The sequence below is a fragment of the Globicephala melas genome, chromosome 14 (genome assembly GCF_963455315.2).
Source record: "Globicephala melas chromosome 14, mGloMel1.2, whole genome shotgun sequence".
NCBI lineage: Eukaryota > Metazoa > Chordata > Mammalia > Artiodactyla > Delphinidae > Globicephala > Globicephala melas.
In genome coordinates, this window is record NC_083327.1 from 47,510,701 (window position 1) to 47,532,758 (window position 22,058).

Below are 22,058 nucleotides of genomic sequence, written 5' to 3' on the forward strand. Positions count from 1 at the left end.
TAATTTTGGAAATGGCCTGATGGCCTGAAGCAGCACAGAACAGTTTTACCTTTGGAGGCAATTAATTCTTGGTTATCTTGATATTTATAGTTAATCTGCTTTGAAAACTGATTAAAAAATTATTTCTATCAAGTTAGTAAAAATTGGAGCCACATGTAATAAAGTATTTTATGATGCACAGACCTCGAACAAGATGCAAAGCATTATGTCCTCTCGGGAATGAACAATGTAGACTAGGTATCAAAAAAAAAAAAAAAAAAAGACAAGACAAGAAAAGAATATCAGAGAAGCATGGATGAAATCTGACAATTTAATATAAGGAAGAGTAAATGAATAATGAATAAAATAATTTGATAGAAAACAGGTGGGAGAAGTGGTGGGCCCTCTTTACATTGCCAAATCTAGCCAGAAAATGTCTATGTCAATACTTCCTGATTGAAAAACAAGGCGGACTTTTAAGGATGTTTTCCATTTTTATCATGTAGTTGAATTATATGATAAAATTAAATCTTCCAAAGTACAGAACATCATAGAGGAGTAGTACCACTCTACCCAGTAAAACTTGTCCTTCTAGATCCCGAAGTAGAAATGTAATGTAAGTATACAGAAGGTAACTAATAAGCGATGCTAACATGCTGACCAACTTCTAATGAGAGTTGTTGTTCTCCTATTTTTGTTTCAAAGGTTTCAGATTTATTTATTCACAAAAGCTCATAAATATTCATGTAGGTATACTCCCTTTCCAGAGTAACATTGTAAGTTATTATGAAATACCAGTCACAAATTGGCAGGCTCAAAGTGCTCTTGAAAGGCACTGCACGTATGTACCTGTGTAATAAATAATCTAACAAAAAGCTTGCCCTGTTTATTTTGAAATCCATCATGATCACAATAGAAAGATAATAGTGGATTTCTGGCACTAAATTGCTGAGCTGCTTCTTGTCCAAGTTCTGCACTTGCTTATCAAGTGGTGACTCATGCAGTCAGTCCTATTTAATTACTGGCTTTGCAGGAGACTGTTAAGAATTCATAAATATAGAAGTTGTGTAAATGAGTGAAAATGTGCAAATTCTTTTAATTATAGTTATAAATGTTCTGGAAATAACAAGCCTGACATAAGAAGATAGATTTAGAAAACCACCTTTCATTTATGTCATTTTAAAGCATAAGAGGCAACTTCCCGTTGCTAAGAAAGTAAATTACTCACTTCTGGTAAGTTTAGGAAATCAGAATAACATCTAATAAATTTTACCTTCCACTGCCCAAATGATATCTAATGGCTTGGAAAAAGATGTTATACTTTCAAAAAATAGAAGTTTTCCATTTAAAATCTTTAATGCATTCATTTCAAATATTAATCCAAAAAACTGTAAGTGCTTCTCAGTATTTAGGACTGCAGATGTAACATAATTATTTAGCACACGGTTTCATAAGTTCATGTCTCCTTGATTTTATACATTTAAAAAATTAAGTTTGCCCTATGAAAAATGACAAAATACAGTGAATTAACATACAATGTTTTCTATTTCTGTAGCTAGGGAATGTCAAGGAAAATGAACCTCCATAATCTACAGACTATTAATTACCTGGTTTAAGAGATCTTCTACTTTTTTCTGCCATGAATCCCTGGCTGCATTTTTCTCTCGCTCTTTCAACTGCAAAAGTTGAGACATCGCTGACTTTTTATCCTCTTCATGTTGAAGCCTTAACTCTTCGCGAAGCTTAGAACACTCTTGTCTAAAATAGAACAAATGCACTTAATTTGTGAAGAGAATTATTCCTCTCAATAACTGCAGTATAGTTGCTTGCAGGTTTCCTAAGCATTTAATTAATCCTCCTCAAAAGCCAACTCAGAATAAGAGGTGATTATTTCATAGTTAAGGACCATAAAGTAAATTGGTAACTTATCCAAGATCATTTATTTATCAAATTATTAACAGCAGAATAGGTACTAGAGCAATAAGTCCTCTGACTTCAAGTGAGTACTCTTCCTATGTTATAGTCCAGGAAATGAAATAAAAAGTAATCTATATTTAAGCAGAAAAAGAGAATTCCAATTTCTCTGCAATTAATCATGGGAAAAATTCATTAAAAATGCTGCTACTACAGCTTCAACAACGAGACAATATAAGCCATATGACAGAAAACCATTTTCTGCACATCTGTATAGGTAAGATTACATTACTGAGTAAAGAATGTACCTAAGGTTTTCAGTCCATTTTATCTCTAAGTCATGGGCCATTTTGTCCACTCTCAGTTTCTCCTCTTCTTTCATGGCAGCAAGTGTTTCTTCATGCTGTTGCCTTTCTTGTTCTAGCTCACTCTGAAGAATAAAAACTTTTCAATGAAGACTAGTCTTCAAAAGCAAAGTCACTGTTGCTTATTTCAAATAACAGAGTGCTTGCATTACAACTTTTAAATTCTACAGCACAATAATTGATAGTGCTATCTATGACAATTACTTGAGATTTTCTGACAATAAAATCATGGTACCCATTTAATATTTTAAATGTCCTTGTGCAAACTATATTTTATTAAGGCTTAAAAGTTTGCAAATTATTTTAATAGTTTAAAGTCAGCATTAAATGAATAATCTTAACTAAATTTTCCATATCATAGGTATCTAAGAATTCAATTATCTTCACTTGTACACACATTACCTAGGCAGATACACTGTTAAAATTCATTCCCATTCATATCAAAAGTATGCTATCTACAAAGCTTAAGCATTGTCGTTGTATCTCACTGACGTGATTAAAATAATCATGAGAAATTTAGGCTTCTATTTTCATCCTGTAACTTCAAACCAGTGGTCCATGGGTTTAGTGTTATTATGATATATATGAAATCTCTGTAGAGTAGCATAAATCAAGTGGTTTTCTGGAGCCTGGGGCTGGATATGACCTGTTTGGACAACACTGGCAACCATCGATCCCTGCCAGCAGTGTAGCTGCTCTTAGGGTACAATGGAAAAGGAAGAGATGATGGTCCATCCTTCTGTTAACACAATGACCCTTTCTGGATCACCCACTTGCCAGTAGCACATTGCAGCATTGTTGAGGGGCATATCCAGACTGATGGGAAAGTAGCAAGTCAGTGCTGAAACTGTTGACCTGGCTAGTAAGCAGTAAGTACTGAAACCTGAAGTCAGCCATCTTAGCCAACTGTCATTTTCACTAAGTACTCTGCCTCTAAGAATTATTTTTTTCCACCAAAGACAGTGTTGAATGGAGTAGAATTTCTCAAAGAGTATTTCTTTTACTGAATGCAAAGCACTTTATTAGACATTATTGGGGTGGGAATAGAAGAAAACACTTGCTCTTAAGAAGCTTACTCAAAGTTATGGTAAACTGTGATGCAGCACCTATATTTTCTCGATTAAATTTGTCCAGCAGAACAGAAAATGAACAGTTGATAAGGTTTTGCTTAAGTTTTTTATTATGTTCTACTATTTGATAGAAGAACAATGTAAATATGAGCAAGGAACTTTAAGAAATGAAACTGAATCCAATTCTAAGCTAAAAAAATAAAATTTGAAGGCAGCATTTACTGAGTGCTTACTATCTTGCTAAGCACTGTGCTGTAATGGTTTACCTCAGTCAGTTATGACAACAGCAGTGTGACGTGCATTCTCATCATCCCCCGCCTCTCCTGCATTGTGTGGATGAAGAAATTAAGACTGAGAAAAGTAACGTGCCCAAAGTTACACACTAAGTGACAGAGGCAGAATTCACACCCAACCAATCTGAGTTCAGAGCCCACGCCTTAAACCATCTCTCTGAAAGAAAAAATGATAAATCTCTAGCTACTGTCCCCCTAGTTGTATGGTTTATTTCTCTACCTTCTAATGCAGTCTAAATATTTGCTCTGCTTCATGACCCTGAAGAGTAAAGACAAATCTTTTCCAAAATCTGTAGGTCGCAGAGAATCACTTAGTTGCTATGCATGAGAGTTCAACTCTTACCAGTAAAAGAACTGTGTGTACTAACTGTAAACGGATTGAACTGTGTTTCCAAAAAGATATGTAGAAGTCCTAACACCCCAGGTCCTCAGAACGTGATGCTATTTGGAAACAGGGTCAGTGAAGATGTAATTAGGTAAGATGGGGCCAAGCTGAAATAGGGTAAGCCCGTAATCCAGTATGACTGGTGTCCTTACAAGAAGATGTGAGGACACAGGAAAAATGCCATGCAAAGACAGAGAAAAGATTGAAGTTGTGCTGCCACAAGCCAAGGAACGCCTGGGGCTACCAGGAGCTGGAAAAGACAAGGAAGGATCCTCCCTTAGAGGTTTAAAAGGGAAAATGGCCCTGATAACACCTTGATTTTGAACTTTCAATCTTCAGAACTCTGAGAGAATAAATTTCTGTTGTTTTAAGCCACCTTGTTTGTAGTACTTTGTTATGGCAGTCCTAGGAAACGAATAATAATTATATACAAATGTGATATTTGTAATAAACTTTAAGCAAAGTAAATTATATTTTTACCTCACTGATGTTTAGATTATAACAGGATAATGACGTTACCTCAGCATTTAATAGAGCATCCTCGGTCTCCTTCAGCCTGCCTTTAGTCAAGTCCAGCTCATTTTGAAGTCTTTCCTGGGAGTCCTGAAGACTAGCAATGAGTCCTTCTGCAGAGCCAAGACCTTGTTCACTTTTGCTTACCATTTCTTGGAGGTGGCCAATCTGCAAGTAAATACAGTACTTTTAATACACCTCAGTGTAATGGACTAGCAAACAGTCACGTTTGTTTTCTTAAAGTCTTTTCTTTAGATGTAATTTTACTGATGGATCCTTCTTGATGAATTTGGAAGAAGCACTCAACCATGATAGTCTTCATTTGTTGTTTTTTGAAAAGACCTCTATATTTATGATTTCCCTTTGTCATGGCAACCATGTAAATACATGGATACCTCAAGCTCCTGTGAATTCCTGGTTCTATCATATAATCAAATACCTATAAAAAAGAATTGAAGATAAAGATCATACCCAAGATTGAGAAAAAAGGATCTTTTAGACAAAAATATTTTTTAAACTGCTCTCTAAAATTGAATCACTTATATTTCATTTGAGCCCTGTTCTCCATCTATTTATAAAAGTGACAGATTTAGGTCAATATTGATAAACTGGTAAATGTAGCTTAAATTAGGATATGTTGTGATCTCTATGTTTCCATAAAAAATGTGTGTCTTGAAATTGTTAAGAGTTGAATTCACACACTCTTGAAATTAGGAGCTAATAGACAATTTGTTGATTAAGCAGACCTCAAGTAATGAGAACTATTATAAAATCAGTAAATGAAATACTTTCAATTATCTAAGAAAATATTACGAAGTAAAAATCTCATTTTTATAAAACAGCTAAGCTTATCAAAACTCTACAGAAATGACAACTGGTAATTAAAAAATAATACCTGAGTATTTCTCACTGTAAATACAGACATCACAAAGAAAACTGAAAATCCTTCTCTAATCCCCTCTCTGACCTGAAATCCCCTGCCCCCAACTTCCTGTCTCCTTTCCATGCAGACATATGCACATGCTGAACAATTCCAGTGATGGTAGCATTTTATCTTGTTAGTATCTTTAAAGACATGCCAACCTCATAAAATGAGCTGGGAGCTTCCATTTTTTTCTGGGCTCTGAAATATTTTCATAGCTAAGATTTACTTGTTTTTTGAAAATTTAGTATAATTCATCCACTAAAATCCTCTGGGTCTAGTGCCTCTCTAGATACATGTTGGACTAGTTAGTTTCTTTCATGGCTATAATTGGTTTGGCCAGGTTGTTCAACTACTTTGAGTCATTTTAGAAATTTAAATTCCCATAGGAAGACATCAGTTTTCCTTAAATTTGAAAATTAACTAGCATATTTGTAAATAATATTCATTTACAATGCTGTAAAATTTTCTCTGTCACTGTATTTATGTCACATTTCCCTAGTCTACATAGATTACTTGTATCTTCTCTACTTTTTGTGTTGGTCTGGCTTGCAGAATGTGTTCTGCAGCAGTGAATGAATGAATGGAAGAAAAGCGACTGTTAACAGAGTTAAAGAGGACTGAATTTAGGAGAAAATCTAGTTTCAAGTTCTGGGTCTGCCAGTATAAAACAGCAGTAAAAATACCTACCTCACAGAGTTACTATGATAATTAAGTTCAAGGATATATGGGAAAAGGTTCTTTAACTAGAAAGCAACATACAAATACTAGGTACCAATCAATACTGACACAATTTGCCAATCACCTATTCCACCCCTCCCAGTTTCTCCTCTCATAATTTTGCTTATGGTGTGTTTTGATACCTGTACAAATATTCTGTGTTTTTAATTCATGACACTGCCATCATATTTCAAAAAGCCTTCTTTGTCCTTGTATTTTGTCACTTGAGTTTTGTATTTTATTTGTATTTATATTCATGATTTAATATTACATTTCAATGCTTAGCCCACCTGGAACTTTTTTGGTACAAGGTTGAAGAAAGAATCTAACTTCATTCTCCTCTTCTCTTCCATTTACATACAGTCTTAAGAAAGCATTGTCATCCACTATGATTCAGATTAAACCTATTAACTCTGGCCTCTATCCTACTATTCTACTGACATTACAGGTAAGTCCTCAGAGAACTCTTGGCTGCGTAACATTTTCAGGCCTCACAGTCTGATCCTAATCACTGTCTGACACTGACACTTCCACCCTCTTGCAAGTGTCTGCTTTCATGCTTTTCTGATATCCACTAATCCTTGTTCTCATGCTTTTGATTTCTCCTTTTCAATCGCTTTTCCTGGCTCTGTTAATTCAATATTGGTGCACTTCTTGTTACCAGCAATCTTCTCATTAGCTACCCTTCCTTGGGTAAGCTCTTCTACTTAAATGGCTTCCAGAACTGCCCGATCTTTAGCTCCAAGCCTGCACACTCTACTTAGTTCCAGCCTAGATGTCTCACAATCACCACAAAGTCAGCATAGACAAACAACTCGATGTCTTGCCATCCAATGTATTTTTCCTCTACAGGAAGTACAGATTCCTATCTTCCAATAGTGGCATTATTATCTGTCCAAATACCTAAGCTAGATACCTGAGTCACTTTCTATACACTCACCATATCAAGCCCTATAAATTTTATTTTATTTTAAAATTTTTTTATTTTTTATTTTATTGACATATAGTTGATTTCCAATATTATATTAGTTTCAGGTACACAGCATAGTGATTCAGTATTTTTATAGATCGTACTCCATTTTAAAGTCATTACAAAATAATGGCTATATTTCTCCATGCTGTACAATATATCCTTGTAGCTTATTTTATACATAGTAGAGTGTACCTCTTAATCCCATACCCCATCTAACCCCTCCCCACTCCCTGTCCCTACTGGTAACCACTAGTTTGTTCTCTATATCTGTGAGTCTGTTTCTGTTTTCTTATATACATTTGTTTGTTTTCCTTTTTTAGATTTCACATATAAGCATTAACATAAAGAGTATTTGTCTTTCTCTATCTGACTTACTTCACTAAGCACAATACTCTCTGTGGCCATCCCTTGTTGCAAATGGCAAAATTTCATCCTTTTTTATGGCCGAGTAATATTCCATTATATACATATTGGGTTGGCCAAAAAGTGCCTTCAGCTTTTAAGTAAAAATAAAAGACACATTTTTCATTTTCACCAAGAACTTTATTGAACAATGTATTCACCCTTTTGTTCCACTACCTTCTGCCATTTTTCAGGCAACTTCATAATTCCATCTTCCTGAACCTTTTAATCTTTTTGAGCAAAGAACTGTTCCAGGTGACTTTTACAGTCTTCCAAGGAATTGAAATTTTTTCTATTAAGAGAATTTTGTAAAGACCAAAATGAATGGAAATCCAAAGGTACAACGTCTGGTGAATACAGCAGATGAATCAGAACTTCCCAGCCAAGCTGTAACAGTTTTTGCCTGGTCATCAAACAAACACGTGGTCTCGTGTTACCCTGATGGAAGATTATGTGTTTTCTGTTGACTAATTCTGGATGCTTTTCGTCGAGTGCTGCATTCAGTTGGTCTAATTGGGAGCAGTACTTGTTGGAATTAATCGTTTGGTTTTCCGGACGGAGCTCATAATATAGGACTCCCTCCCAATCCCACCATATATACAACATCACCTTCTTTGGATGAAGACTGGCCTTTGGCGTGGTTGGTCGTGGTTCATTTCGCTTGCCTCATCATCTCTTCCGTTCCACATTATTGTACAGTATCCACTTTTCATCACCTGTCACAATTTGTTTTAAAAACGGAACATTTTTGTTACGTTTAAGTAGAGAATAGCATGCGGAAATATGGTCAAGAAGGTTTTTTTTTGCTTAACTTATATGGAACCCAAACGTCAAAGTAATGAACATAACCAAGCTGGTGCAAATGATTTTCAATGCTTGATTTGGATATTTTGAGTATGTGGGCTATCTCGCACGTGGTATAACGTTGATTGTTCTCAGCTAATGTCTCAATTTGATCGCTATCAACGTCAGCTGGTCTACCCAACCGTGGAGCATCATCCAGCGAGAAATCTCCAGCACGAAACTTCGCAAACCACTTCTGACATGTTCGATCAGTCACAGCACCTTCTCCATACACTGCACAAATCTTCTTTCTTTTTTTGGCTGCACTGGGTCTTCGTTGCTGCGTGCGGGCTTTCTCTAGTTGCGGTGAGCGGGGGCTTACTCTTCATTGTGGTGCACAAGCTTCTCATTGCGGTGGCTTCTTTTGTTGTGAAGCATGGTCTCTAGGCACACAGGCTTCAGCAGTTGTGGCACATGGGCTCAGTAGTTGAGTCCCGCAGGCTCTAGAGCACAGGCTCAGTAGTTGTGCTGCACAGGCTTAGTTGCTCCACGGCATGTGGGATCATCCTGGACCAGGGATTGAACCCGCCTTGTCCCCTACATTGGCAGGCAGATTCTTAACCACTGCACCACCAGGAAGTCCCACAAATATTATTTTGTGTTTCGCTTGCGTTTTTACCTTTCTTGAAATAATAAAGCGTAATATGCTGAAAATGTTGCTTTCTTTTCTTCCATCTTCAATATTAAGATGGCTATATAAAAATTAGCCAATTTTGGTAAGTCTTTTTTTAAATGCACATTGATACGACAGCTGTCACATACAATCTAACAAAATTGTTTCAAATGAAGTTAAAGACAACTAAGGGCTACTAGAGCCATCTTGTGGAAAAAACTGAATGAACCTTTTGGCCAATCCAATATATACCACATCTTCTTTATCCATTCATCTGTTGATGGGCACGTAGGTTGCTTCCATATCTTCGCTATTGTAAATAATGCTGCTATGAACAGAGGGGTGCATGTATCTTTTTGAATTAATGTTTTTGTTCTCTTTGGATATTCACCCAGGAGTGGAATTGCTGAATCATGGTAGTTCTATTTTTAGTCTTTTGATGAACCTCCATACTGTTTTCCATCTTGGCTGCACCAATGTACATACCCCCCAACAGTGTAGGAGGGTTCCATTTTCTCTACATTCCTCTTCTCCACATTTGTTATTTGTAGACTTTTTGATAGTGGTCATTCTGACAGGTAAGAGGTGACGTGGCATTGTTGTTTTTGATTTGCATTGTCTAATAATTAGTGATGTTGCAGATCTTTTCATATGCCTGTTAGACATTTTTCCAAAGTAGACATATGGATGACTACTTATGTCTTCTGCTCATTTTTTGATTGGGTTGTTTATCTTTCAATATTGAGTTGTATAAGCTGATTATATATTTTGGACATTAACCCCTTATTGGTCATGTCTTTTGCAAACATTTTCTCTCATTCGGTAGGTTGTCTTTTCTTCTGTCGATGGTTTCCTTTGCTGTGCAAAAGGTTTAACATTTAATTAGGTCCCATTTGTTTATTTTTGATTTTATTTCTTTTACCTTAGGAGACAGATCCAAAAAATATTACTACAATTGATGTCAAATATTTACTGATCTCCTACCATGTGTCAGGCAGCATAACAACTGTGATAGAACATCTTATAATAAACAAATACAAATGCTTTTCATTTTAACAAAATATTGAAAAAATATATATCCACTTAAAAAGCTTATTTCCAGAAGAAAATCTACAACTTAAATGTTATAAGTACATTTTAAAAGACCATAATGGTCAGAATTATTGATGATTCAGCCTACTATTTTATCTTCAAAGGTGATCCCAAAATAACATTTCATAGGATAACAGGGTTATCCTCCACCTGAGATTTTAAACTCACTAGCTTCCCTTAATATACTATTATGATTCTGGCATTTATGAATTTATCATCTAGATCCACAGTTGAACTACTTACATTTTGAGGCTATTTCATTTGGAAGGGTATCAAGATCTACCAACTTATGAAGATAGTACATTCCTTAATTTTTCCTAAAACAATCACTTTCTGTTTTTATGAACTACCCCCCTAATTCTTTCCTCCTGTCTTTCCACAGATGTATCTATTTTCCATCCAATAAATGTAAGTGGAATAAAATTTTTATTTAAAAGGCAAAATTTCTGACGAGGTATTTTTTAAAATGCAGCTATATGTGTTGGGCAAGAGGCACACGTAAACATAGGATGCAGAAAAACAGAGAGTCAGTGGATGAAAAAAGATATACCAGACAGCTTATACAATATCAGATAACACAGACTAAGCCAAAAAGTATGATTCGTTAAGTAGCTAAAACAATTTTATATTTGTATGCATGTAACAAAGCCTCTAAATATACAAAGCAAAACTTGATAGAATGTAAGAAGAAATAAGCAAATACACCATCATAGTATCAGTGTTTAGAAACTGACAGATCAAGAAGATAAAAATTGAAAAGAATACAGAATATTTGAAGAAAATAGCTTAAAATCTTGATTTAATGAACCAGAATGCAGACTACATTGCATTAAATGAATGGATGCACTCAGAACATTAAACTTCTTTTATGTGTGAGGTCACAATGCTAGGCCTTAACAAGTTTCAAAAATTGTTTTCACATGAACCACAATGCAATTAAGGTTACAAAAGCATTTCAATCTCACAAAGCTTTTCCAGAGAACAGAAAAGGATATAAATCCCACTTCATTTTATGAGGCTTGATATAACCTTGATTCCAAAACCAGAAAAGGATGGTATAAAGAAGGAAAAGTATGAAGCCATCTTATTTAAGCCTAGGCTTAAAAATCCTAAAATCAATATTACAAAACGGAATCTAGTATTATATTAAAAAGATATATATAATCTGTCGTGACTAACTGGGACTTATTCTAGAACTCCGAAGTTGATTTAAAATTATAAAACTGATTAATGTAAGGTATCACATTAACAAGTTAAAGAAAAATGAGTATGTTCCCAATAGATGCAGAAAGATCAACATCAATTTGTAATTTTTTTTTGAATTAGGAAACTAGAATTACAAGAGAATTTTCTAAACCTGATAAAGAGCATTTACAAAATAAAGCTTCAGAGAAGCATCATAATTAACTGTGAAATGTTGACACCCTTCACTTTAAGAGCAAGAAACAAAACAAGAATGCTTACTGTCTCTGGAGATCCTAGCCAGCAAAGTAGGACAAGAAAGAAAATGTCCCAGCGTGAAGGGAAGGCAGATACATACAGAGGGATGAGGCAGGCAGATTCTTGGGAGCCACTCTAAAGCAGCACCAAAATATTACCAAGGTGCTAAAACATAATTGAGAATGTATCTAGAAGCAAAATCAATTACATATTAATTAGAACTCTTCTCAGTGAGATTATAATATGTAGGTTGGAGGAATGCTGAAACCACTTGGAATTGAGAGTAGAACTCCAGGGCACGTGCATGAGAAACACAGATGGTCACTAAACCACCTTCTAATGACAGCAGGACACCATAACCACAAGGATCACAGACCGCGAGAGAGGTATGCAGTGGATGATCTTGGGCAATCGAAGAGAGACTGAGCTAATACCAGTAACAACATTAATTCTCTATTATATCCAAATGTTGTGCTTGGTACCTTCTCTGGATAAATGTTTAAAGATAACTAAAGAATACTGAGTGCAAATCATTAGCCTGCCCAGGGGCACTCATGTGTTTTGGTGTGGTTTCAGTGAGCAGAAGCAGACTGATGAGAAAGCAGGACTTAAAGACTGTTGGGAAAGATGAGGCTAGTGAGGTAGGAACAGCTGACAAGATGAGACACATCAAGACAAGAACTTGTTTTAGGAAGACCAGTCTACGAGCCCCATGAAGGATGAGCTGGAAAGGAAGGAAAAGAGGACAGTAGGGGGGCTGTTCTAGGACGCAGATGAACCAGGACACAGGACAGCAAGGGATGGAACAAGCAATATTATAGCTTTTCAACTGTCTTTACATTTCTTCTATTCACAACTTTTTGATTTATAACATTTTATTCTATTCTATTCTTAGTCTTTTCTTTTCCAAGCTAAACAATACTATTTTCATATAGAATTTAAAAATTATTTTAGATGTCACTACCTAAAGATCCAGGGTAGAGAATACAAAGTCAATGTTTTGCAAAAGGGTAGAAAAACCTCTTTTGTTTTCTTTCGTGTAACGGGATATTCTCCCCTGTTTTGCTTTTCCCCACAAAAGCATCTTGGTCCAACATTTTTTGTAGTAAATTTTTACCTGGTGAGATATAATCAATGTCACTATGAAAATTTCAGCATTAAAGAAAGTTTTTGATTATTTTTACTCCAGATATGTTACCTTCATTGAGGCTCATCTACTTATACAATGTTACCAAATAAGGTACTATCAATGAGATATAACATAGGTGAATGATTGGCCTAAAGAACTCTTGCCTGTTGATTGGCTGAATTCAGCTTGTCTTCCAGTTCTTCCTTCAGGTTTTCTAGCTCTTGTTGAAGCTGATTTTTATCATCTTCCAGGTTTAGCTTTTCCTTTTTATGTTGTGCCTCCAATTCCTTAGAAAAAGAAATTTTTTAGAAATTAACAAAATTGCAAATATTGTATACTTCGAAGACTCCAAGAAAAAGACTGCTCTGTTTTGTATTTTGATGCCTTGCTCTTCAAGTTAGTCTTATACTTAATTATTAATATCAGAGTTAATGGTGAATCTAATTAATCCTAGGGGCTTAGACTCTATCACTTATGATGCAGTGGTTAAGTCATTTTTTAAATGGTAAGAATATCTGACTAGTCTAGATCAACCTGAAGTCAAAAAAAAGAAATGTGTGATATAAATGATAATTTGGTGAGATGAGAAAAAATTCTAACTATCTCTTGGGTTCATAATTCTTTTATATTTACATAAAAATACAAAATTTAGTAACACTTCTGGAACTCAGTGGTCTAGCACTGGAATGTGGTCAATGATTAACAACTAAGAAATTAAAGTATCTAAAGAGCAATACTACTAAAATTGATACTTACTGAAGAACACCTACTATTTGCCAGGCATGCTACTAACTACTTGGGATACAAAGGCAAAAAGACACGGTCCCTGCCCTTAATAGGCTCATTAAAGAATATGTGATTAAAATTAGATGTAATGGGGAGTACTGGAGTATATGAATAGGGAACTGATAAGTGCTGGCTTGGTGTGAAACTTCCACAGAGAAAGCAATTCCTAAGCATAGTTTGGGGTGTACCAGTAAGAAAAGGTGGTGAAGCAAGAGGGAGATATAACATTCTAGGCAGAAGAAAAAGCATGTGCAAAAACCATGGAGGTAGCAAAGAACAAGGTATGTTACAGGTGTTCAGTATTTCTACAGTGTAAGGTGAGAACAGTAATAAATAGGGTTCTATGTTGCGTGTCCCCAAGACAAACTCCAGGTTTGATGATTTGCTGGGATGTCTCACAGCACTCAGCATTTAGTTGTACTCACAGCTATTTGTATTACAGCAAAAGGATACAAAGCACAATCAGCAAAGAGAAAAGGCACATGGGGCAAAGTCTGCAGGAAGCCAGCCTCAAGCTTCTAAGAGTCCTCTCACACAGAACTCTCCCGCAAGCTGGGACAACACATGTGAAATGTCCACTAGGAAAGCTCATGAGGAAACTAACACAACACTCTAAAGTAACTATGCTCCAATAAAAATTAAAAAGAAAAAAAGAAAACTTTCATAGACTCAGATATTGGTAAATAACTAAATATGAGAAATATAACAAATACATTATTATAATTATTATTTTATAAATTTACCTTAACCCTAAATGATATCCTTACACTTAGGATGGATTTGTAAAATTGCCTTTGTGTCTATAAAAATGGTACAGAACTTTGTCAGTTCAGCCAAGGTGGTTAGGTATCTACTTTAATGATGATTAACTTCATTTCCCAAATAAACATACTTGGGGGAAAAAAGAAAGCTCATGAGGGACTTAGTGCCAGGTTTCTTACTGGGCGCTGGCCAGTTTAGCATGTTCCAAAATTCAAGACTCCAGGAAAGAAAGTACATGTTCAGGATAAACCATATTGTTTGCATAAACAGTTTAGGCACAGGGAGCTATTCTTATCAGGGAATGGTGGGAACCCTCCTGAAATTCAAGTTCTAGACACCAGCCAAGGGCCAACCTTGCACCATGTTTTCTAAGGATGGCAGTTTCAGGCCTGCTATGTTATCTCTTTTCTGCATGGATTCTCTGTATATTCACATCCTTTTTGGTAGCTAAGTAATAAGGAATAGTGAAGTCACTTTTAGCTAAATGTTCTTTAAAAGATAATTTGACATAGGAGAAAGACTATTTGGAAGGAGGCTGGTTTTAGCTTAGGCTCAGACATGAACTAGCTGGGCAAGAAAGGAATGAAGCAGCAAGTGATAAGTTATTCTGAGAAAAGACAAGGGTAAAGATGAGGCTATCCTAAGAGGTTTTGACTATGTTCACATACAGGAAATCCATGTCATCTGCCTTGTGGCAACCATGCTTTAATGAAAGTTTGTAAGAAATGCAAATGGATGAAAGTAGATTTTCAGGTAGCTCAGAAATTGAAATTTAATGGGTGAAGGGATGATTAGAAGAGTAGTAATGAGGTAAAAATTATATTGATGAAAGATGCCTTGATTCTAGCACTTAGAACTTAATACAGAGGAATAACGAGAGGCAAAAGGCACCTGCAATTTAAATATTCCAGTAAGAGAGGAGGAGGTTAAGGTGAAAAGAGAATGTAGAAATGAAAAAGAGTAACAAAAAATAGCTACGGGAAAGATTACTGAAGCCACAGTTACTGCTAAATCCTTTACTATAAAACCTCGAACACTTGATACATATACCCAGAGTCGGTAAGCACGCACACGCTTAAGTAATTAACTAATCAATTAAAGCTGTACTGATTGGTTCTGGAATAGTGAGCTGGCACAGAAAAAAGGACAACCACAACTTTGAGAAATAACATATCATCAAGTTTTGTCTTTAGTTATATAAACATATAACAGTATGTTTAGATAGACATATTCTAAACAGAAGTTTTATTTTGAATTTTTAATTTAGGTGTTATTTTTTCCAACTGGTTGTCAGAAAAGGAAGAAATATAGAGGCAGAAGATCTCAATTCACATGCTACCTCTTCTATTTACTAGGTTTGTGGCTCTGAGTAAATCATTTAGGTTTATTAAACCTATTTCACCACCCATAGAATAAAAATGTCATTAATCTCCAAGACACAAACAATAAGGAATATACAAGAAAGCTTTCAGTAAACTGTCAAGTGCTATTATATAAACACCTAACAAGCATCATTAATACATGCCTACACAATGTGGTGGCTAAATGCCTCAGGGTTTGATACCTGAGACCTGAATTCAAGGTCTGACTGATTCTTACTAGTTGCATGCGCTTGAGCAAGTATTTAACCCCTCTGTGCCTCCACCTCCTCTTCAGTAAAATGGGTACAGCAAGGAAACCAAAAGCAGTGTTACAAGGATTAAATGAAAAAATAAACGTAAAACATCACGGCAGTGTCTGGCACACACAGTAAGAAATACTAACACTTATTTATCACTATATGCCCAGACATGTCTGGGTTTTTACATTTTGCCTCACTTAACCCTCACAGGGATATCACAAGATGGATCTTATCTTCGTCTGTCAAATGCAGAGAGCCTCAGGCATAGCTTTTGGGACCAAAGAATAAGGAGCTAGTAAGCAAAGAGCTCAGTGTAAGGCCCCAATCTGTCAGCTCCCTTGCTTTCTCTACTATATAATTACCGTCTGCCATGTATTACTATTAGCGAGCTGATTACTTATTTGAGGGCAAAACCAAAACAAAACAGATCATTTTCCCAGGGAAGGAAACTGTCTACAGGAGAATAAGTGCTTCAACTAGTGAGGCTTCCTGAGGAGGACACCAATGTTGCTGTCTCAAGATCAAGCAAGTGTTTCTATTACGGCTTACACCAAGTAGAAATGCCTCATATCAATTTAATAAACTACATCCCCTATAAAAACTTTTATGTATGTTACTCTTCGAACCGAGATTTACAGAGTGATTACAAGACAGCAGCTAGATCATTATAGAAAGCCCACCAATTTACAATGCAATGCTAAGCTGAATTTTTACTCACCATTTGCAGTTTTTTCTTATCCCTAATCGCATTACTGTGGACAGCCTCAATTGCCATGTGGTGCTTCCAAGCTAATTCTTCCAAAGTCTTAGAATGGGCCTCATTTAACTGGGCCACCTCTCCTTCCAGTCTATTTTGCAGGTTGTTTAGCTCCATCTCATAATATTCTTGCTGAGTTTTCTTTGCCTCATTTACTTTCTAAAATTGAACAAAAATAAAGATCAATAATTGGCATCTGCTTTTTTCATTACTGCTATTAGTATTCTGAATACTCAGTAAATAAACTTGGATGAACTGAGTGCTACAGGATTTAGATATGGTACATGAGAATACACCATTGGGTGTTCTCATAAAATGACAGGGTGGCACAGGCAAAATGAGTAATTTTAAAGCAAATGATAAAATACACTATTATTAGGTTAGAACCAAGTGCGAGTCAGCACATCTGCAGGCTTAAGAGAAAAAGGCTTCCTATATGTCAAAGTTGTACACAAAATGGCTTACCAATTTACCCACTCAAATGATACTATTCAATACAATTTTATTGTGTGCCAATTATATGCCTTTTAAGCATGAACAGTCTAATGATGAAAAAGTCAAAAGAGTGTGGCAGTATAATTTTTTAAGTTCTTTGAAAGGAGCATGCGTCGTATGTTGTGAGAGTATATAGGAAAGGAACCTAACCTGGATGGGGTGGGAAACAATGTGATGTGTGTGAGAGACAAAGAAAGAGAGAGAGAGAGAGAAAGAGAGAGACAGAGTGAGACTGATCGATCAGGGAAGGCTTTCCAGAAGAGAAAACATCTGAGCTGATGATGACACATTCTCTCATTTAATTCTCACAAGTCCACCAGGAAACAAGAGATGAGAAAATTTCAAAGCTATATCTGATGTCAAAAGCCTACATTCATAACCATTTCCAGCATTTTGAAAGCTGAGAAGCAGTTTACCAGGCGGTGAAGTTAGCGAGATGGAAACCCATGCAGCTGAGCAGTGCGGCTAGAACACAGGATTCAAGGCTGGGAGTGGAGAGGGATGAGGCTCCGAAGCAGGCAGGGTCAAATGATGACCAGGGGTCTTTTATGCTAAGGCCTCTGGATTCTATTCTGATGGCAATGAGAAATCACTGAAACTGACATTTAAAAAATTTTTTTTTTAAATTTTTAGTTACTTATTTATTTTTATTTACTTTTTTTTGCGGTACGCGGGCCTCTCACTGTTGGGGCCTCTCCCGTTGCGGAGCACAGGCTCCGGACGCGCAGGCCCAGCGGCCATGGCTCATGGGCCCAGCCGCTCCGCGGCATGTGGGATCTTCCCGGACCGGGGCACGAACCCGCGTCCCCTGCATCGGCAGGCGGACTCTCAACCACTGCGCCACCAGGGAAGCCCAAGTTACTTATTTTTAATGTTTGTTGTTTAAGCCACCCAGGCTGTGGTGTTTTGTTATAGGAGCCCCAGCAAACCAAGACAACTTGTCAAGGGGAGAAAGTAGAAAGGAAACAAAGACAGGAAGAACTTTGAGAAGTATCTGAATTTCGGGAGCAGGAGGAGGAAGGGGAGCCGGTGAAGGAGGCGCACGAGCCATTGGGAAGGAGGAGAGCGTCACAGAGACAAAGGGTGGGCAGGGGGCGGCCAAGAGCTGTGAGTGCTGCTGAGAAAATGCGTACAGCTTTTGGGTGTGCTGGTTGTGTTCCCACTGATGCCTTAGGACCCAGTACAACAGAGCAGGAGAGGGGAAGCCAGGCCGAAAGGAGGAAATGGAGGTACTGGATGAAGGCTACTCTTTGAAGAACTCATGTGGTGTTACAAAAGAGGAAGACGAGAAAGTAAAACTTCAAGAAAATGAGGTTGAAAGATGTTTTAAATCTCTTTAGGGGCTGGAGCAGATCCCCCCGACCTGGATGCTCTGTAAGACTCTCGGAAGACAGACACACCTCCTCTGTATCATTAATTCCTCCTGGATGGGCAGAGCGATCCTGCTGTCTGGCCTCTACAGCACCTGCCTGCCTGGCTCAGTCTGCAGGTCCCTAGAACTACCCAGGTGGAAATTAAAGGTCCTCACGTCATAGGAGGCAGCACACTGCAGAGGTGGAGAACATGGGTTTTGGAGTCTCACAGACCTGGGTTCAAGTTCCAGCTCTGCCACTTATTAGCCATGTGACTGGGGGTACCATGCGTGCATAACGTCTATAGGCCTCAGTTTCTCCATCTGTGAGATGGGAACAATAAGGAAGAACCTATTTTACAGGGTTGCTGAAGATGAGATAATGTGCCCCCAAATGTTTAGCAATATACCCAGCCTACTGTAAATATTTTATAGTTAGCAATTATTTTACATAATAAAGAGATTATCATTATTCCCAAGGCCCAATGAGGGGGAAAAGCCCTAGGGAAGAATCTTGAATGTAAGGCACTGGACTTTCTTTCCTTTCAAAGCCAGAAGGTGTAGACAGAGGAAACAGAAACTCCCAGCTTCTTCTTTCTTGCCTGGGCCAGACTGGGTGTCAGCTCTTCCCTTCAAGCCTCCCCTACAGGGATGGGGGTACTGGGGGCTCAGGGCTCAGAGCAGTGTTCTAGAACTGGATCCCAATCCCTCTGCTAGCTCTCCCTGACTTGGGGTCACCAGAAACCAGAGCCCCTACTTGAATACAACACTTTTAAGGTTCTTTTACCAACATCACCCCCAGGTCTTTTTGTTTCACAGCTCAGACACGAAGTCCCCCTCATCATAGATCATAGCTTTTACCTATAAAACTGTACCAGTCAGGGCTCAACCAGAGAAGCAGGAAGGAGAAAGAAGGGGAGGGGTGCTGAGGAAGAGAGAGGCCATCAGGAAGGGTGGGCAGGAACTCTTGGGCATGGGCTAAAGCTGCTGTCCACAGGCAGAATGTCTTCAGTGACTGACATTTTTAAAAACACAATCATCTTGGCAGTAGGCTAGTGAGCTGACGGAAGGCAGGGAAGGTGCAGAGCTGACAGGACTTGGGAACCGATAAGGGGGTTAATGAAACAGTAATCAAGAACAACTCCCAGGTTTCTGATTTACCAAACTAGACAGACTATAGTGCTACTGGTTGAAAAAAGGAATAAAGGAAATATAGTATTTTGAGGGGAGAAAGTTCTAGGCAGGTTGATTTGACACATCTGTGAGAAACAGATATCTGTCTGCAGTGGGAGTTATCTAGTGGGAGTTAGATACACAGGACTCAAGTTCAGGGAAAAGATCTGGCCTAGACGAACGGCTCTGGGAGATATCACTGACCAAGTGACAGCGGATGTTACTGGAATGGATGAGCTTGTGGAATGAGATGAGAATGCAAGAGGAACATTAAAGGTAAGGACACAGAAAAGACTCTAAAAAAGACTAATATATGTATATGTATAACAGATTCACTGTGTTGTACACCTGAAACTAACACAGCATTGTAAATCAACTATACCCCAATAAAAACTTTTTTAAAAAAATTAGATAAAAATTTAATTAAAAAATAAAAATTTAAAAAAAAAAAAAGGTAAGGCCACAGAGAGAAGAGGGAAGCTCACAGACTCAGGGCCTGGGACTGCAGGGCCTGGGAGACAGGAGGAAAGTGTGAGAGAACCAAAGAGAGATGCTGTAAATCAGAGGAGTCAGTATCCCAGGAAGATAAGATCCCCCCAGTCCAGCAGCCAGGACGTCACTGGAGGCTGAGGCCAATGTCGAGCCTGTGGAGTGGTGGCAGGAGAAACCAGCCCACACGAGGTAAGGAGTGAGTGGGAGGCGAACCAGGGCGAGGAGAACAGACACTTTTCAATACACTTGGCTGCTGAGAGAAGGAGGAAGAGTGTCCCAAACCCTCACCTGGTATTGTAGATATGTGAAAAACTGGAATAAATATTCAGCAATTACTCTACACATCATATGTCTTATTTATTTCATTTAGAAATTAAGTATGTTGGTATATGAATTTTCAGGGCTTGATTTTGGTCATCCTTTTCAGTTTAACAGACACTTCCTAGGTGTATACACAATAATACGTTTCATCAACAGAAAAATAAATACGATTAACCGTAATGTACATCCCACTGAAGTAAGAGTTCATTCAGCTTCTGGCTTGAAATAGGTTGAAATGTCCTAAGTTCTTACGTTATAAATTGTTATCAGCAATATTTTGAACATATACACAATATGGGATAGCCCAGCTTTATATCAATACCTTTTCTCCTCAAAATAAAAACAAAAAATTCCTGGAGTTAAGACATAGACTGTTACTATGAAATAGAAGTAAACACTCTAAATAAAATCTGAAAAAGGAAAACTGAACTTTTCTTTCTTTTCTTTCATGGCGGGGGAGGGGGGGTGGAGTTCTCCATCATTCTTTACCTTCTCCAGTTCCAAAATCTGCTGCTTCTGCTCTTCATTCAGACTCTGGGTTTTGCTTTGCAAAAAAGCTCTTTCTTCTTCAAGCTGAGATAATCTCTCATTGGCCCTTGATTTTTCTGATTCTAGATCTTTAATTGTAACCTCCTGGGTCATTTGAGTTGCTTGAAGCATTCCAATATGACCTACCCCCCCAAAAGAAAGCCCCAATTTAAAATGTTACGTTGTGGTATAAAAGTTTATAGTTAATGACACAATGTACTTAATATGGAAGTAAAGTAAATGGTCTGCATGTACACATAGTTCTTTGGTTTCCTCGCTGTATGCAATAGAAATATTTACCATGGGAATACTTATTATCCAAGTAGAATTACTTAAACTAGAAAGCAGTCCATTTTCACATCACTGATGTTGCTCCCTGCACCTAGAACCATTCCAATCATTTCTGAAGATTTCAAGCTCTACAGGTTGAGGTAGAAACAACTCCTCAGGTACATATAAAAGTCCTGGGAGTAAAGCAAAGTAAGAGAAGATGCACTGAGTAGCACGATGGCACTAAAATGAGTAACTTATTCTTTTCTAGTCTCTTTTTTTCCAAATTCTAACATAAAGAAGAAGAAATCTGTATGCAGCAAGGAAGGACGGCAGGCAGCAGTTTGGCTGAAACTAAATTTGTTGTAGACAACAGACCTGATAAAGAACTGAGGCAGAGCACGAGACAGATAAGGACAGCAAGGCTATGAAAACCTAAATGACGACAGCAAAAAGACAAAAGTGTGCGGGGGTGGTATGAACAGAGACAGAGAGATGGAAAGTGAATATGAGAAAATATGCTCAGAAGGCATATGCGTTAGGACAGCGGTTCTCAAAGCGCCCTGGACCAGCAGCGCCTGGGAGCACTGGTCATAAGTGAAGCTCGCCCCAGACCTACTGCGTCAGAAACTCTGGGGCTGGGGCCTAGCGTCTGTGGTCGCACGAGCTGTCCAGGTGATTTTCATACACATTAAAGTCGAAAAGCTTCTGCTTCAGGGGGAGGGTAATCTGGGATTCACCAATGAGCCAGTCAATCACATGACATCCTCACAGAACTCATTCAAGGGCCTCCCGGGCTCACCAAACACCCCAGCGAAATGTCACTCCAGATCGATACAGGCCACCCCC

General features: G+C 37.7%; 1 protein-coding gene across 7 annotated transcripts in view; it reads right to left on the bottom strand.

Annotated features, from left to right (window-relative positions):
- FAM184A (family with sequence similarity 184 member A) overlaps positions 1-22,058 on the bottom strand; it is a 124,504-nt gene that overhangs the window by 39,983 nt on the left and 62,463 nt on the right. For all 7 annotated transcript variants that reach the window (XM_060283740.1, XM_030853591.2, XM_030853588.2 and 4 more), the window contains exons 4-9: positions 20,901-21,082; positions 16,541-16,738; positions 12,818-12,940; positions 4,526-4,687; positions 2,202-2,323; positions 1,587-1,737 (exon numbers count right to left, since the gene is read on the bottom strand). In XM_060283740.1, the coding sequence (XP_060139723.1) occupies positions 1,587-1,737; positions 2,202-2,323; positions 4,526-4,687; positions 12,818-12,940; positions 16,541-16,738; positions 20,901-21,082 (938 nt within the window). The remainder of the gene's footprint in view (positions 1-1,586; positions 1,738-2,201; positions 2,324-4,525; positions 4,688-12,817; positions 12,941-16,540; positions 16,739-20,900; positions 21,083-22,058) is intronic.